We start from the raw sequence: 18902 nt of genomic DNA on the forward strand, positions 1-18902 counted from the left end.
TAAATATCCAGGTGCGTGGTGTGATTAATGGATTCTGAATGAGGAAATTGCCTTTCCTGACGAACACAAGTAAAATAAGTTCTGGAACTAATCGAAACAAAATCTAAGCAGAAAAACATTCGCTGATGTGAAACCTGCATAGAAATAAGCCTTGATCACCGAAGAGCAACGTTACAGAAAGGCTACATTTGAAAGTTCACATTGAATACCACTTCTTCTAGTCTTTTCTAATTCTTATGATCCCATCCGAATATGACGCCGTAGTCTGGAGGACAGATATCACTCAGTTGAGTGCTGAATTTCTTCATGGTGCAGGGTTAATTATAATGCTATAACCAGTACCAATTTACAGCTCGTCTAAATGAGCTAACGTCAAAATGTCACATATTCCCCAGTCTCATGATTATGTTGTAAAAAGTGCAATATGTCATAATCGCAAGCAGTCTGGAACCTACAGGATTTCATTTTCCAGGTTTACACAACCCTTAAAAATCATTTTAAAAATCTGGTAATCAAAATAGTGAAATGCCAATATGAAGTCAGTTATATATATATATAAGGTACTGGTAATTTTTTTTGTTTTGGCCCAGTCTCACACCTTTCTCAATAAACCTGTATTCCATGGATCAGTGACATTTGTTCCAGATACCAACAGGGCCCATGAGCAACACGTTCCTATGGATAATGGCTGCACAAAGCAGCCTGTTTTCACAATGCAGTTTTCCACAGTAAGCCAAGCAGCTATACAAGTGGCCTTTGGACATTTGAACTAATTCATCCAGCTGGGCATTTTAGTGGAATGATATGGTACAATTGTTGCTCTTGGGTATAACAGCAGTGTCTCACCTGGGATTTGAACCCACAACCTTTCAGCTACAGGTTCGGAACCATGAGCAGTGCTCCACACTCCCATCCTAAGCCTAGTCCTTCAAGAAATAGTTATACACTTGTGCATAGGAGCACATTATCTAAAAACAAAACACTGTATCAGAAGAATTAAATAAATAGCAGCTGTTTACTGTATCATTTAACAAACACTGAAGCCGTATGTGCTGCAGAGTTTAAAGCATTGTAAAGACATTATCCATGCTAATGCTTTCAGAGCATCATTAGATTCCAAAGCTGATGCCAAGACCCAAGAGAAGACGTGGAATTATAATGGGAGCAAAAGCCCGGCATGCATATCTCCTGAGACTACAGGTCATCAGAGTCAATGAAATTATATAATTTCTTCTGGGATGCTAATAAAATTGTATTTTGCATTTCCTTCAATACTAACAAGATAAATAGGGCATTTAAGAGGTATTATTAAATTCTTAAAGGATTCGCTGGCCGTCTAGAGCTTGTTAACATCTTTGGCCACATCTGTTGAGATGTGTCAGGATGAAAAAACTATATTATAAAAGAGAGACGCTGCCCCAAACAGGCTAGATTCCTGAACCACATGACATCCTGCGACATCCTTTATAAATGCGTGCTTTGACCTTCAAACATTGGAGTAAGATGGAAGAGTCTTGAGAAACTTTCAATACGAGGAGTTCCTGTCGATACAAGGAGTTCGATTTCGTCCCAAATATAAAAATATTATGAAGAGTTTTGAAACATATGAGGACTTATGAGGAAAGGGAAGGTCTTGTCTAGCTTACTAGAATTGGACAGGAATTTGGCAAATGATATTTTAAATTAGTAAATGCAAAGCAATCCACATAGAAACATGCATTCTACATATCACATGGATGATTCTGAGTAACAGAAATCTATGGATGAGGGGGTCTGGATAATGTTAAAGCCATATCAATACCATAATGGATAATATTCATCTATCACCTCATTAAGAGGATGTCCGTCCATCCATCCCTTTTCTAACTACGTTATCCAATACAGGGATCACAAAGGATTCAGTCCATCATGGGGTGCACAGTCACACTCACACCAGGGCCAATTTTCCCAGAAGGCAATTACCCTACCGGTATTTGGATTGTGGGAGGAAACCACTGCACCTGCAGGAAACCCACATGAACATACAAACTCCACGCACACAGCACTCCGGGAATTGCACCCAGGGCCCTAGCATTGCAAAGCTATCTACAGCGCCACTGAGCCATCCGTGAAGAGAATGGGGTCGAAGCAATAGGAAAGCAAAACTTTGAATTTAAAAACAGTGAAAGTTATGATCATGCTTTACAGTACACCAGTGAGGCCTTAATTAGAATAGTGTGTTCAGATTTGGTCACCAGACTGTTAAAAAAACAGTCTGTTTAGAGCATCAGAAGAAGTTTAAAGAAAAACAGCAAAAATTATTCCAAGTCTCAGTGGACTTTCATATACATTTAAATCTTTTCACTGATCATGGAAGATTTAAATTAGATTGAAAGAGACTATTTCACACTCAGTAGAGAAGAGGCATACGGGCCAGGTGGTTAGTGTCAAGGTCTGATGTCCTTCAAGAAACAGTTAGATGAAGTTCTAGATTCACGTGGTCACTAAACTACCCAATAAGCAAACCAAATAAAAGGCCTTCTTCTTGTCTGCAGTCTCTGCAATGTTGCAAGCAACAGTCATTCCATTTCCACCTGAGGCAATGGTGGATATTTCAGTTTGTAGATGTTGCTGTATTCTTTGTATTTTAGGTACCCACAAAAGTCCAACTATGTCCAAAGCATCTGATGAATTTTCTGAAAGCACTTGTCCATTGAAACGTGACTTCAAAGACTTACTCATGAGTGGGGAAGAAAGGCTCCTGGAATTTACTGCCCAGCAGTCTCAACTCTGCATTTACCAGTGCAGCTCTGTGAATATGATAAAGCAAATAATAGGATAAATGTTCTGTTGTGGATTCTGTAACAATAGCTCAGTGTTGTGTAAGAGTCACTTAGTATGAAGGTTCTTCGCCGCAGTAGATACTGATGCACAGGTCACTGTTTGTACTTTGTATAACTGCACCAATTAAAAGTAGCTGATAACATTGTTTTTTATTTTAATTGAATGAAAGGTCTTAACTGACATTTGGGAGGAATAACAATAGACAAGCCAGTCTCATCGAGCTGATCCCAATCATTACCGACTTTTCACTATACACAGAAAATAACCCTTGCGCACACCTCTTCTTGCATTTTTGTCAGATTCATTCTATATGTGGACTGTGCTTCAGCCAACAAGCAGGAAAATAACAATAAGACAGAACAAAAGAAAACATATGCTACTTGTCTTACATTTGGCTCATACGTTATTCATCTCTACACGGTCCGTGCTCCTCAGAAGTTCAAGCCACAAGCCTTCTTCCTTCGTGTTCTTTAATTTAATCTTGAGCCGCTCCTCTGCACTTTCTTTTGTTTCTATTCTCTGGTATTCAGCTTGGCTTTGGTTATCTCCTTCCCAGCCCCTCCTGCCCTTGATGCCATCTCCTTGGGCCCTGGCCTGTAAGATGTCCTACCTGTGGCTCAGCCAGCAGGCGTCCTACAGTTTATACAATCCCTGGTGTCCCACTCTGGCCTCAGGCAGCCCCCTCTCAGCCCCTGCTGCTCAGGCCCAGGGTCTGTCCAGCGTCCTACCTCTGGCTCCTTCAACAGGCATCCCAGATGTTTTAATGGCTGCCTTCTCTTTTAATGTAAACTCTGTACCGCCATGTTCCTTCTGTCTGTTTTGGGGATCGCTTGATTCTTTTGGGGTTTGAGTGACCCCCGGGTTTCTCCCTCGTGGCCCCTGCTCCTCTTGATACCATCTCCCTCCAGCTCAACCGGCAGGCATCCGACAGCTTTCAACGTCCATCTTTTCTTTTTAATGTTTGCATTTCCTATTTTACTGCGCCTGGCTGTTCCTTCTGTCTCTTCTTCTCCATTGGTGGTTTTGGGGTCCACTAGTTTGGCTTTTGGGGGATCAAGCCTCCTCTGGGTAAAGCCAAAAATCTATGACACTTAAATATTCAATACACATTCACAAAGCACCTTGGATGACATTATTCCTCATGAAATGGAAGTTCTTAGCAGCAGTTCGTGAGGGATAACGACAGACAATCCCAATCTCACCCAGTGGAATTATCGACTTATTATATAAATTCCTCTCTCACGTGGCGCTTCTCGCATTTTGGTGCATTCATCCCACCCCAACCACATTTCCACCTTTGCTACTGCCCCTTAATTAACTCCCCTCTCTGAATGGGGTGGAGGTGGGGGGGTTAGTCTCCTTGTCCTTTGGCCAGGATGCTACCTCTTAACCAAGTTGGTTAAGCCAAAACTTATTATACTTAATTACTCAATACATATTTCCAAAGAATCTGATTCTTGGATGTTTGGTTAGTACAGAACTCTCCAAAGCACTTCACAAATAGGAAAAGACACTTTATCCATCCATATTTATTTTTTTTTCTTCTTGGTAAGCAGCACAGTTTAAGAAAATATGACTTTAATATTTGTCCCAGAAGCTGTGTGTTCTAAGTTGTTGGTGTTATCTTGTCCTGATTTGTCCTGGACTGAGAAGACCCAATAAACGTGCAAATAGGCACGTATAGTGTTGCCACAGCCTACATTTGCAGCACAGAAAACATGAAGTAATAATGGAATAAAAGGGAGTATTAAAAACAAACTGCTGAAGTGCCTGACAGATGTGCAAGGTGGAATTGTATTATAGAAAAATAATAAGACCAAATAAGCGTTCTGAAATCTGACTTTTATTTCATTGTGGTCTACCTTGGGATTCTCACGAATATTGGAAGACTGCACAGCCTCGTTGACGGTACGAAGCTGAAACCCCCCTGTCCTTATTCCATTTCCATTGATCCAGCACGTTTATACCCGTGGACTCCTGATTTCTATTGCCTTGTGAAATCAAAGATAGATATAAATGCATAAACACATGTCGGTATACACAAAAATGATTATATTCAAGATAAACCCTCCAGTATCAAAACGCCGCAATACGAATCTGCTATCAAAGGTTTTTGTTTTATTAAAGGTCATTGAAAGCTGTAGAAGCCAAAATACACACCGCAGATATGCCTGGAAAAATCCCTTGTTCTGAGTTATTAAATCCTCATAAATATTCATGAAAATATACTCCAACGAAAGGTATTAATGCATCTAGGGCACGTAAAATAAAATACAGTTATATGGCACCAAAGACTTTTACGATGTTATCTTCACAGGCTACACCTTTGCTAAGAGTACAGGTAGAGGATATGATTTGCCTTGCATATTATGTGGAAGCAAACCTGCAGGTTGCAAATACTAGCTTCTGCTTTGGGATTTCAAACGTTACAAGGAAACCAGATTAAATCACTTTCCAACTGCAATAAAACAGCCCCCCGAAAGTCCAACCCCTTCCTGGCAGGGACTCGGGGGATCTGAATTTTGAAGGTTACGGAAAGCATTTAGACATGGGCGATCACGTTCCAGGTTTTTTTTTTTATTTCAGATGACATTTTCTTGCCCTGTTGCCGTTTTCTTCTCGGCCTCTTGTTGGGTTTGGCTACGATTATCTGACAGAGGCATTTATTATTGGGCTTCCTATAACCAGCTGGAAAGCCTTAACGCAAATGCTGCATGTTCCGTACGGCTTGGTGTAATTAATCGGCAAGAACTGTATATAGACTGTATACATGATTCCACCTCAATCTGTCATGTGCTTACCTCTTTCAGTTTTGAATGCGCTATTTTTTTCTATATCCTGAAACCTAATTAACAGATTTCGTGCAGCCGGGTAACAGTATCAAATCATTATTGTCGGTTAAGAACGGAGTCGCTGGCGTGATGAATATCATCTTATTTGACGTTAATGAGACATCTTAATTTTCACATGTCACTGATATTTTCCGTTGCTTTTGACTGACCATATTGGAAGAAGACTGTGCGCTGGGTTAACTAAACTTTAATTCACTTTGTGTCCTTCTCTAAAACCAACGTCTCAAGAGCGGAGGAGAGTGGCGGTCTGTGTGACTCTGGATTCAGAGAATCATTTTTCATGTCCGTTGCTAAAGGCCATCAGTAATGAAGTCAGATAAAGAAGAGAAGTTCTGAATTTCCAATCGACGACACAGCCCAGCAAAAAGGAAACGAGCATTTTATATAATATAACCAGTGCAAATTTAGAACTAGAACAATGTAGTCCTTTAACATACCGGTATGCTTGCTTTCACACTTAATTATTCTAGACCAAGGGATTATACATTAACGATGCGTGCAAAATGTAGAATTAGTGATAGCTTACCCCTCGCCTTCCGTTTCAGTATTTTGCATTTGCAAAATTTGTATGTACAACGGTACCTATTATTTTTTCTCGGAGGTATTCCATGTATGGCTCCTTCATCCAACGTTTCACAAAACGTGCGTAGTTTTTTTTACCTGATTTATCTTAACAACATACTTTCACCAGCGTGTAAAGAACCGTTCTGTTGATTCCTGGGACTTTTTCTTAAGGTTAGACTTCACAGAACTAACTCGCGTTAGTGCAAAAAACACTCCTCATTTTCCTTTCCAAACTGAGTCTACCACTTAAATTCCCTCAAGCATGTTTCGGCTATTTTTGAGCGAAAAACAAAATATTTCAGCATTTTACAATTAGCTTTGTGAGCCCCCTTGCTTGCAGCAAAATAAGAGAAAGTGTAAAACTTTAGTGTAGTGAAAACTAGAAACATTTTCGATTCCTCAAAGTCTTAATTTTTGAATAAATTGTAATGCTTTTAGATATTACATATTTACATATTTAGCACACAAATCTGTTCATTATTTGAACATGGGGGAGACATTTATTATTGTCATATCACTGTTAGGGTTGTAAATATTAAAAAGTGCTTCCAAACTTATTTCTTGTCTTTCCTGAAATGCACTTGATCTGACTGCCAAAATTTAAAAACAAGAGAACTATCGTCCTCAATCTATATGTTTGTTTTGGCTGACTTCAATTACGTTGGGCAGTGTAGCATAGTGGGTCTTTGGACCCCTGACTGCCAGGTTGTGGTATCGAGTCCTGGTGCTGGTGTACCTTGAATGAGGCACCGTACCCCAGTTGTTCCTGGCCACCCAGCTGTTCGGGGGAGACCAACATTGCTAAGGAGAGGTCCCTGCAGTGGACTGGTGTTTGTCACCTGCTCTCAGTCATCGATGAGCTCTGGGACCAATGAGCTGCTGTGTCTGAGGTTCAGACATCACAGCCCCTCTCCCCCACACCACCATGACATTAGCAAGGCTTGGCGGTGAGAGCAGGGAGGTTGCTGGTTTAGACTCTCAACCAGAGCTGTAGACGACCCATTATCAGATTTAATATGTGTCTGACTCACCACAGTTCATCCAACACGGTCGTGACAGTGATGACTTGTTTAATGAGCTCTGGAAAACAGGGACCAGATTTTCCCTCATGTCAGCAGTGTCAGAACCCTGCAGTGGTGGGACCTTTTGGTGAGTTAAAACAAACAGCGTGGGATAGGAAACACATAAATTGACTCATTACCTTTGTAATTCAGGATAATTATTTTCCTTAAACAGTGGTGGTATGGCATTACAAATACAGTTGCTATTAGTTGATACAGGCCAATATAAAACTTTTCACTCATGCTAATTTTAACAGTGTCTGCCATTCCTGACTGAAAGTTCTGGTTCTAACTGCAAGGCAATCCAGACCAGAACCAGTATTCTTCTTCCACCCTAATCATGGGGTCTTCCTCCAGCTTTCCGACCCTAAAGTGACATTCGCCTTCCTCCCTAGATGGCAGCAAGGAGCTGAGAAACACGTCAAATGTCAAGATGCTTTATTATTGCACATACGTCTTTTAATGAACACATTATTGCTCATTATTCCACATACGTCTTTTAAATGCAACGACATTTGGGTTGCTATAGAGTAAATTCTGCAATCTTTACACAGCAACTTGAAATTGTTCTCTTGTGATGAATATTCCAAGTCTACGTAGAGAGATTCAAAGGTAACAATTAGATGATTCATCTTTATTACAACATACAAACACAAAAATCTTAAACAAGGTACAAACACATTCTGTACAGGGGAGGGTGAAGATCCATTTGGTGTGCATAAATACCCCTTTTCTTTTTAAACGTTTCACGGCAATAAAACATGACAATATTCCACTTACTAAATTGTTCAAAACACATGTCTTTACAGATTGATTCTTTTTAAGGGTGACAAAGAACAGGAATGTTTAATCCTGGTCATGAAGGTCCATATTGATTTTTTGTTCCAACCAAGCTCTCAGTTACACAATTGATATCATAATGGCATTCATTTGAGCTATTTGACTGGTTTCAGACTGGTTCCAACATGATATGCTTCTGCATATCATGTTGGAACTGCTTTTTAACTATTCATATGTAGAATATGGATTCATATGAATCCATACTATTCATATGGATTTCATATGTAGCAGTACTAATTGATTGCATGAGTATAACACATGGCTATGGTCCAATCGAGCAATTTGTTAGTTCAACATAGTCTTCAGTTAAGTAATTAAGCTTGGCAGGGACCAGCAGGAGAGTGTGCCTTCAGGATAGGGCTTAAGACCTTCCCTCTCTCTCCCTCCTCTTTCAAGGACTGAAGCAGGGTTGTCCTCAATAGCACTGATGACTTTAAATTCTCATGTGCAACAGTGTGCTCATGTGGATTAGCTTGGCAATTCTATCCATCTAGCAACTGCATACTGCATGTGGTACGTTATATAATTACTTCATGCGTTTTAAGCTTGCATTCCGTCTTATCGAAAACAAGGTTTTCCATCTCTACTGTGTCAGTGCCTTGATTCATTGATACATAAACAAGTCTTGCAAGAAAATAATTATCTAGTCTATTGTTGGCAAAGAAATAAATATGGCCAATTAAAATTTGTATTAGGAAGCGATACAGTAATTACTACAAGTACAACAATGCAGATAAACTGTATTTGTACTACATGTATGTGCTTTTGAATCTAACAACCCTAATAATAAGTTTACCATGGCAATGTCTGCCAAAGTTGCTTTAGACAAAAACATGTGACACATTATTTAACTGAAAAGTGAGTGAATGCTGAGGATGTGAATAATACTGAGGCAAATAATAGTTCATATACTAAGGAACACTTTCCACTTCCGAACTAGCTGTAAGTTAAATCACTAGTTTATCACTGTATTTGCTCTGACAATCCTCACAGGACATTTATTGACCAGTAAGTTGCGCTTTGTTTAATTGGGAAGTCATTGTCGAGAAGGGATATTTCGAATGATGTTGATGCTTTCTCACGAGATCGATATCCCTTATTGCATGGTTTGTAAAGCTGTGGTGTTTTTGGATTCCACAGTTAAGCGGGTTTCTTATGAAAGTCTCTAGAAACGCCGCAAAACTATGAAATATTGCAAGCAAAGTCAAACATATATCATCTCCAATTACGCTTCTCAGACAGACAAACCCATCCCTGCATGAAATTACTTCCCTGTGTTGTCTACATACTGTAGGAGGAATATTCGGCTCGGCTGACGCCCGTCCGCGCTGTTGATTTTTCTGTGCCTTCTGATTGGTCAGAGCGATATGGCGGAGGCTCACGGGATATCAAGATGGCCGCGTCCATTTGAATCCCTGTGTTGTTATTCTTAGTTTTTTACGTCTGGTCTTTTTTCCCCACGGAATTCAGTGTTTGTTTTGTTTCAGTTTGTCAAAAACTGTCATCCTCTTATATTGAACGTAAATACATCAAGGGACTCCGAGATCCGGCGGTAGACGATTCGTTACTAACAGGTTTGTCCGTATCCCTTGTTTATTTCCTGGCACAGTTTAATAGCTATCCAACGTTCAGCTGTTTCCGAGAATGACGTTTTGCCCTCAACATTAAGGCAAAGTGCGTGCTTTTCTTGTTTTGCTTAAACTAGTCTTGCTTAATTAACACTGCTTAGATTGTGAATCTAGATGAAATGTTGACTAGTAACGTGCTACGACATGCCCACGTGTTCCCGTGTTCTAAAATATTGCTGCTGTCACTTATCCGTAGCCCTCGTTTATTATCTTTCTTCCACTATCTGGCTCCTAAAATATGTAGTCTGGGAAGTTGCTGGAATAGTAGGATGGAACAACACATGCATCCAGCCGCTGTTACTGCGGGTCACTTCTACATCACTGCGCTGACCATGTTGTTGTTGATATCATTGTTTATGCCTTTCACAATTTTGAGCAGTGCGCTATACTCAGAGTGCTTCACTCTTTTTTAATTAAGAAATCGGACAACAAACTCCTAGAAATCGCTCGTTTGCTTTAACCAAATGTAGAAAGCATTGATTGTTTTTCTGGAAAGCTCTTCCAAGATAGACATGACCTCAGTAAGTTCATCCCTACCCCAGGTTCTCTCTGACGGAAAGGAGGAGTTGCTTTTTCTTGTCAGCTGTTTAAAGTGCAGAGTGTTTTCTCACTTTGTAAAACCTAACTCTTAAACAGAACAGTATGGGCCACAAACATGAACAAACACCTACAAATAAAACGCTATAAGCAAATTACATCTTTTGTCAGATTATGTTGTTTTTGCTTTCTGCTCATTTTCCAGTTCCTGCAGCTTTTTTGGGGTAATTTTCTTTCAGATATGTTTTATATCCTGGGGGGTGGGGGAAACGGCTGGCTTTTATCCAGATCATGTTTACCTGTTGGCTTCCCCTGCAGAAATAATGCTGATATCTGGAACTCATGTCGAACGTCTATGAAGAGAGAGCCACAATGATAGCCGCAGGTGAATTGCAGGAGTTTGTTCCGTTCGGTCGCGAGCACTGTAAGAATCACCCCAACGCCGTGAACCTGCAGCTGCGACAGCTTCAGCCGGCCTCCGAGCTGTGGTGCTCCGATGGGGCAGCCGGGCTGGTGGGGTCTCTTCGGGAGGTAACGCTGCAGGAAAAGGAGAGGGTAATGTCTCGAATTTCCTTTTACTCGCCCCCTTTCGGATTTATTTCTGTCCTGCTGCATTTTGTGTGTTCTCTCATTTTCAACTCTTTTTTTTCCCCCACTCCCTGATTCTGTTCCCCACATTGCTTTGCTGGAAGTTTATTTCCAGGTATCCCCTGTCGATTTCAGGTGATGCATGTGGGTGTTTCTCTAACATTGTCGTGAAAAGCCATTTTGGTCAGGTTCTTACTTTTGGCTTGATAACGAGCATTTAATTGTGGCAGCTTGTGCTGCGTCATGGCATGTTAACTGTAACACTTGATTTATTCAGATGGATACAATATGCTTTATTGATAACATAAACATCCCAGGACAAAAGACTCTAATTGAGCTACATTATATCAATAATCAGTATCACTAATACTAGTAAGATGGTGTGGAGGAAGAGATGCCTGTTAAAATTAAACTTGCAAACTTTCATGGCTCAAATACAGCTGTGGTGGATTTAGTCAAAGTTTTCATCGTTATGGGTGTATTTTGTGAAATTGTTGGCGGTTCCTGGAATGCCAGTCATCATCATACCTGTGAAGAATGGGCTATGGATCATTCCCTTTCTGTTGTGCTCAGGAGAGCTGGCAGCTGAGGAAGGGAGCTGGTGGAGAGGTCCATGGGGTGGAGTTTGAAGAGGAGCTGTATGCGGCTGGGAACATGGTGATATGGAGCCGGGGGAGCAAGAATCAGGCTTCGTATGTATACAAGGCTTTCACCGTGGACAGTCCTGTCCTACAGGTACACATGACAAAGGAAATCCACTCCCTCCTATTGTTCTTAAGCCTCTACTTTACTCCCGTGGGTAAAGAAAATCAAATACATCATTCAGCCCCAGAATAGAGTTTTTCTCCTGTTTTTCGTGCAGTCTCATTAAGTCATTATTTTCAAACTGCTCTCGGTGATCCTTTTGTGACATGGCTAAAGCTCTTTGAACTGGTTATGAAAGTGTATTATGTTTGTGCTTATCGAGGTACATGGAATTTGAAATTGTTTAATGGTTTATTTCAGGCCTTGTGGTGTAATTTTGGTGTACCCGAGGAAGATAGAGAAGGTAATTTTGCTTTTTTTTTTCATTTATAGTTTAGACATTAAAACCCTGGGTCTTTACGTCGGTGTATCAGCTTTCATTGTGTTTGTTGGTTGTAAACATGCAGCACAGTATCAGGCTTCAGATATGACTGCGGATTAATATCCCAGATGAGCAGATGAAATCCTTTGTTTAATTATAAGGGTATGACATGTATGAAATATTAATCTGTGTCATCCAGGCATCTAGGCTTATGCAGCTCAGCCTATTGAAAAGGTTGCCTTTTGTGGCAGCCGAAAAGATTTGGTAGGTGCAATGAAGAATCGGACAAAATCGCACTCCTGGCCAAGAGACTAGATGATGCATAAATAAATTTTGCTTTCAGAACAAGAAGTCGTGGAGCAAACTGTTTGCGTTGTTCAGAGGACGTGTGTGAATGTTCACAGTATTACTGGGAAAGACTTCATCTCCCCTTTGCCCTTCCAGGTGAGTCACAGTTCTTTGGCAAAAGGATATCTGTTTTTTACATTTTTTATAGATTTCTTCTGATCTGTGCTTAGAGCAACAGGTGCATTTATTGTGAAATCATATGAACCATTATTATTGCAGAGAGGCCACTCAACTAATTGTGTGGCTGATTCAGGTAATTTTGTGCACCTGCATTAATTTAGGTTTTCCACAGCGGAGTATTTGAATTATCATACAATCAAGCAGGGTGAACTGGGCGAGAGCTGGGACAGCTGTGGTCTGAGGCCAGGATAGACTGCTTTAGCTATTCCGTTTCACTCCATTGCAGTGTTTTCTATAACTCTTTCTCAATAATTATAGGGATCTTTGGCACTAGGGTGAATTAAGTAATTCAGGATTAACTATTGTTCCTGAAATGGCCTGGAATGGAAAATCCCAAGTTGCATATGCCTCGTGTAGGAGATCGGTATCGCGTGCTGGCGTAATCACCGAGATGTTCTGTTGTGCAGCATTTGATCATTTACAATAGTTGGAGCTCCAAAACCTTTATTGATCTATTAATTTAATTGATTGGACATTTTTAGTTCCACAAACGGTTGATTTCAAGTTAACTTGCATGTCTGAAATCTCGAGCTCTTTAGGAACTGCTGAAAATACTAGATTTATAGTTGAACAGATTATGAGGCAAATTATGGTTGTTGCTTGCGTGGGGCACTGAATAAGTGTGCCTGCGAAAAGAGCATCCAAAAGGACTTCTGAAAACTGAGCAAGGAAAAAATATGGAAAACTACATGCATGATGCCATGAGTATATTCTTCTCCTGTAAACTGTTAGACTTTTGCAGAAGTTGCTACCACTTAGAATCAGACGTGAGAAATTAAATGAATGGAAAAAGGTGGTGATCTAATCTATTTGCAACCCAGTTGGAAACGAATACAAAAAGCGTCTCAGTCAGTCTGTAATATTGTTGTAATGCAGGTGCTGAAACTTGAGAATGAATTGTGCAGAAAGTAAATGAAACTAAGAGCTTGGAGTTTCACCTCCATCTTGCAGAATGTGCTGAACCTCAGTCTCTGTGATCTCAGACTTTTTCCTATCATACCAGAAACTGTCTTACTGTATAAAAAATCCCTTAACATTTACATAAGGATTCCCTTTCTTCTGCTAGTTGTGAACACAACACTAGTCATTCAGTGAAGTATTGTAAATGGCAGTGAAAAAATGAATGAAACGTGCATCCTCAGTGTCAGGATGTTCACACACTCTTGCACCACAAAGGTGCATTGATCACTTCTTTAATACACTTGTTTAATACAGTATATGATCCGTCTTTCACAACCGTGATAGAATCAATATCAGTTTATTTTTAGTACACACAAAATAAAATTTCCCTCCAAAACAGCCCATGATCAGTGTGGTGTTTATTTCATTGTTGACTGTTACGTAAAGTTAAGCACGATTAATTTACACACCGCCTTGTAGTGTTTTGTCAGAGATTACTGATCTATGACAAAATTGCTAAATCAGTTAGATCAGACCACAGGCACTATGAGTGATGCTCCCTTAACAAATCCTAATACACTAAAATAGATGACAAATATGGCACACAAGCAGAATAATATTGTGTTAGGCTTAGCCATCCTGTATGTACTGAGTGCCCAGGGGGATTACACTTCAGTCCTAAGGGGGGCTGGATGGTCTTCCAGTTTTGGTTCCAAATTAAGGTCTCAGTGAGCTGGATTCGTTTTAATTATTAGCTCAGCTGGATATATTTAAAAAGGATGAAGAGATTTCAATTTTATTGTTTAGTCATCTGAGCTTGATTTCATTTACAACACAACAAAATCATTTTGAGCAAACAATATTGGACAGGAAAGTGTAAAATCTGTTTAACAAATAAAATAATTAGAACATTTAGGCCTCCAATTCAGCCCTGCCTTGTATCAAAACTTGGTATCTAATAGGGCCCAGAGAGTCCTTTTAAATCTGTAACTAAAGATGTGAAAGCGTTGACTAGTTAAGGAGGTTACCTGAGTTTATTTACTTGCTAGAAAGGAAAATGGTCTCTGCGAAAATGATTTTCTTGAGGAAAGTCTCTATTTTTTACACCTTCTTATTGAATTACAGTTACTGCTCACTCCAGTGAAAACCTGCCATGCATGTTTTCTTTTGCTGCAGAAAGAGCTTGTGCCCACAGGTTTGCATTCGTGTCAGCTGATCTTTAAAGACAATGCACAGCCCTACTGCACTGGACTCCTTATTGATATACCTGGCCCAACCCATTAGAAACACAGCTGGTGGTGGTGTGAAGCTGAAGAATCTTGACAAGATGCTGTTTATTCCTCAGATCTCTATAACCTGACATGATGAGAATTTTCCTTTGACCTAAAATTGAAAATATTGAGATCCTCCATCAGTCACCCAGTCAGTGTTTTGTTAACTCGGATGGGTTTTTCCTGTTGTGCCAATTGCTTGCCTCCTAATTTTGTGACTTTAGTGCTGAAGATTCTGTCAGAACCCCCCATTCTGACAGATCCTGAGGCAGCTGTGCATGACGTCACATCCGGCCTGTTTCATGTTTGGTGTTCTTTGGAGCATCTGCAGTTCCTTTGTTTCGCCTATCCATTACTTTGGTAGAGGTTGATCTTTGTCTCAACTGGACTTAGAATGTTTGCTCTAAAACTCTACTGGCTCATCTTTGCACATCTGAACATCAGCATGGCCTTGGCATGCAGGGCCAGCTCTGCAACTCTCTCACTTCTCATTGCCTATAATGGAGCCATTGATGGTGGCGGCAGAAAAGCAGTGAATCAGTAGATGAGTCATCTTGAGACGTGAATTCAACACGGAGTGATTTTGACAAGCTGCAAGTTAAGACACCCCAAGAATAGGCAGGCGATTGCACACAGTGCGTGTTGAGCTCATTAATTTGCAGACTTCATGCATCGTTGTTACCTCTTGTTATAACCTCTACGAGAGATGTAACCTAATATATGAAATTGGCATAACTGAATGTGTCCCAGTACGTATGGTCACTTCAAATGTATGCTTGAAATTACCCGAAAATGAAGCACATTACCTTTTACTTATTCAAATTAATCTATTTACCCCATAATTGCAAATTCAAATTGCTTGACTGGAAATCAGTTTTTACAGTATTGTACCAATAATTTTGGAAGACACTATATAATATTAAGATTATGTTTATATGATGTTGGAGTGTTCAAATCCGAAACACTTCAGTATTTAGAAAACTTGTGGCATCATCTCATGTTTGACCCTGGATAGCATTTAGAGTGATTGTATTAGGGCTTCAACATTTTTTTCTAATCACAATCCACATAGATCAAGCTGAAAAACAGTGGGGATATTTTTCTGTTTTTCTCTAAGGTATCAGCTGTGTGGCCGACCAAGTTTGGCTTGCTGTTTGAACGTAAAAATCCTACTTCTGATTTCCCACAGAGTCCTCCAAGGTAATAATATTTACTTTAAGTTGTGCATTTTCATTTTACTCTTGGATGCAATAGGTTTTCGCAATAAATGACTGCTATAGGTTGACCTCTATGAAAGGTAGAATATTCCTTTATGTCCATCTCTTATTCCCCCTTACTTTAAATTGATAATTGATATTCGCATCTGTGTTTCTAATCAGGACAAAATAATTATCCTCCTTATTAGTATTAGATGAAGCAGCTCACATTATCCTGCTATTTAGTCATTAAGATTTTGATCTTCAAAAAGCGAGTTAGGAGAAGCTGTTAGCTAGTGGATCCATCCAAAGTGTGTGGTATTGACTGTCACTCTAAACATGTTTTCACCAAAGCAAATTTAATGAAGAGTTCACCATTGTGGTTTAATGGCTAAATTAGAAAATGTATTATCTCCCAGTCTTATGAACTAAAATCCCTGATTGACAAATGGTTTGCAAAGAAAACAATGAAATGATATCGGAGACATGCATGCTATGTTTTATTTTTAACGTGGGGCTTCTGTGTGTTAATGTTGAATATTATTGTGCAGTTTTTAGATCTTTCTTCTGTATGTGAAAGTGAGTAGAGTATTGTTAGAGTTTTCATAATTACCCTGGAGACTGGTAGAGTAGGATGCAATATGCCATCTGACTTTTAAAATCTTTTCCCAGAGAGCCACTGCCAACAATTTTTAGCATGAGACATCCACTGGATGAAATTGCCCCTGTTATCTGCAAGTCAACAGGTGAGAATTGAGATCTCTGTTTATATATTTTTATTTTCTAATTCAGTATTGCCATAGTTTATAATGACAGTAATCATAAGACTAAATCATGGTTTGATGTACTGCACTTAGCCGATTGTCTTTATGAAATCTGATTACCAGGATTTAGGCTACACAAATCATATAATATCTACTTCATTGCTGACTGATCATCATGTGCTTTTCAAGGTGTTTAAAATCTAAGTCTTTAGCCATGTTGATGTTTTAATGATTGTGTTGCACTTTTATTTTTACAGTAAAACCTTTGTGGATTTCCTTTATTTTTTGCAAAGAGTAAACAAACAACCAGCTGTTTTGCACCTCAGTAAAGTATAGCTGCCACCTGCGGTTTCACAGGAGCAGAGGGAGAGCTTTCAAGTTTCCAGCCGGTTTTCGATCCAGGCAGGAAAGGCAGAGGAAAAGCAGGGAGCTCTTCTGGAGCTGATCGGTGTGTTGACTGTCCTTTTTTGTCTTGGCTTGTTTGCACGCAGGTCTGTTTGAAGCCGCACAGGTGCAGTATGTGGCCGACAGCACGCTGAGGATTGTTTTCACGAGCTGCGAGCCAGCGATCATCATGACCTACGACACGGTTCAGTACACTCACACTGTCTGGGCGCTGCGCAGAGTGACTCAAGAGGTATTATTTCTGTATACTGTATTTGAGTTTTGAGCAGTCTTGTGGCTAACATCAAAATTAAGGCTGTGTTTCGTTTTATTGAATTCAGTTCAGGCAGCCTGTTTAAAAGCTTTTTTTCCCCAGTTTGGTGTATTTTCCAAATGCTTTTATTAGTGCTGAGGAAGCCACACCTGTGGATTAGTGTTTAAATCTAAACCTTGTTTTAATGAAGTGATTTCTTTCATTGCTTTGCATTTCGATAGACGTAAATGCTGGTTCCTTTGTGTAAGGTTCCTGTGATGCTTTTCTGGCACTGTGATGAGACTTTTGTATTAGCCAGTGTCCCAGTTTTTTAACATTTGTATAAGGTTAGAAAATGTACTTAAAATGGTCAGCATAAGGAATATAATAGGTTATACTACAATCACTTACATTCAGATGCTGACTGTAGACTCAGCTTCTCAGGATAGTGTATGTGTTGTTCTAATGAGATGTTGCGGTTAAAGAATAAGATTCAGGAATGAAATGCACTGACACTTCGCTCTTCCTGTACTCTGCTTGCTGCCCTGGCAGGAGCAGTTTGTGGTTCTGAAATACCCGGAGCAGATCGGTACTCCACAGAAACTGGTGGCCACCAGCTCTTTCACTGCCCACCTCCGGAATGTCTCCAAAATGGATTCGCCCTCTGGCTCCCCATTCCAGAGCTACTCCCTGCACAACCAGAGCAGGATTACGGCCTCTCCGGGGCTCTACTCCCGATCCCACTCCCCATCCATATCAAACATGGCGGCTCTCAGGTCAGCCATCCCAGTGCTGTTTTTCAGGAAGCTCGAATTGCACTTGTGCAGCTCATCCACTGGGACTTTACTGACCGTCATTCAGACTGCACACCTGCTCTTTGACTTGAGGGATCCAGACAAGAGGATGAACGAGTGTCGGGACTGTAGGGGGCTTGAAGATGTCGCAACAAGGCGACATGAGCAATGCTGTTCTGTTCCTCATCAGTTTTAGGGGCTTATCTTTACTGCTCCTAGACCAAAGAGCTAATTGGAATCAAAACGATGTGAAGAAATCTATATAAATGTTAATTACTCACTTAGTTTTTCTGTGCCTCACTGTGCCATAAAACGGGTATTGAAGGTTCTATAGAATATTTATACTAATAAAGCTGCTGAAGGGCAGGATCACTGGTAAAGAGAGACTAACTGGTGAGTGTCGCTCTCGATCAGATTTCAGTGCCCTGTTTGGCTTCTGTCTCCTTGTTCGCAGTCGTTCTTACTCCCCTGCCATTGGGATGCCTTCCTTCTCCGAAGCCCCTCGGTTCAACACGTCCCTGTACTCCCCCTCGCCCAAGAACCACAGTGTGTGCCACTCTCCAAACAGCACTCTGAACGACTCTTTCCAGGCTCCGGAGACCGAGCCCATAGTGCCGGAGCTGTGCATGGAGCAGCTCTGGACGGAGACTGCATCCAGTTCCAGGTACCGGATCTGATCCCGCTCGACAATCCCCTGGACTGCTTCAGTTTTCCCAGCAGGACATTGATTCAGCTGGACATTGCCTGAATTACAACACCTGACTAGACAGAAGACTAGCAATTCCCTTAACATACTTTATTTTAGTTTTTTTTTTCCTGTTTGTTTATTTTTGTTTGGTTTTATTTTGGATTT

At 40.4% G+C, this 18902-nt stretch overlaps 1 protein-coding gene across 1 annotated transcript in view; it reads left to right on the forward strand.

Moving 5' to 3' along the window:
- The first annotated feature begins 9477 nt into the window (after positions 1 to 9477).
- anapc1 (anaphase promoting complex subunit 1) overlaps positions 9478 to 18902 on the forward strand; it is a 53096-nt gene continuing 43671 nt past the window's right edge. The window contains exons 1-10 of the mRNA XM_069179868.1: positions 9478 to 9714; positions 10624 to 10860; positions 11467 to 11628; positions 11899 to 11941; positions 12303 to 12403; positions 15776 to 15858; positions 16527 to 16600; positions 17110 to 17255; positions 17808 to 18031; positions 18504 to 18713. Coding sequence (XP_069035969.1) covers positions 10648 to 10860; positions 11467 to 11628; positions 11899 to 11941; positions 12303 to 12403; positions 15776 to 15858; positions 16527 to 16600; positions 17110 to 17255; positions 17808 to 18031; positions 18504 to 18713 — 1256 coding nt within the window. The 5' untranslated portion in view covers positions 9478 to 9714; positions 10624 to 10647. The remainder of the gene's footprint in view (positions 9715 to 10623; positions 10861 to 11466; positions 11629 to 11898; positions 11942 to 12302; positions 12404 to 15775; positions 15859 to 16526; positions 16601 to 17109; positions 17256 to 17807; positions 18032 to 18503; positions 18714 to 18902) is intronic.

This window comes from Lepisosteus oculatus, chromosome 17, assembly GCF_040954835.1.
Source record: "Lepisosteus oculatus isolate fLepOcu1 chromosome 17, fLepOcu1.hap2, whole genome shotgun sequence".
Classification (NCBI taxonomy): Eukaryota; Metazoa; Chordata; class Actinopteri; order Semionotiformes; family Lepisosteidae; genus Lepisosteus; species Lepisosteus oculatus.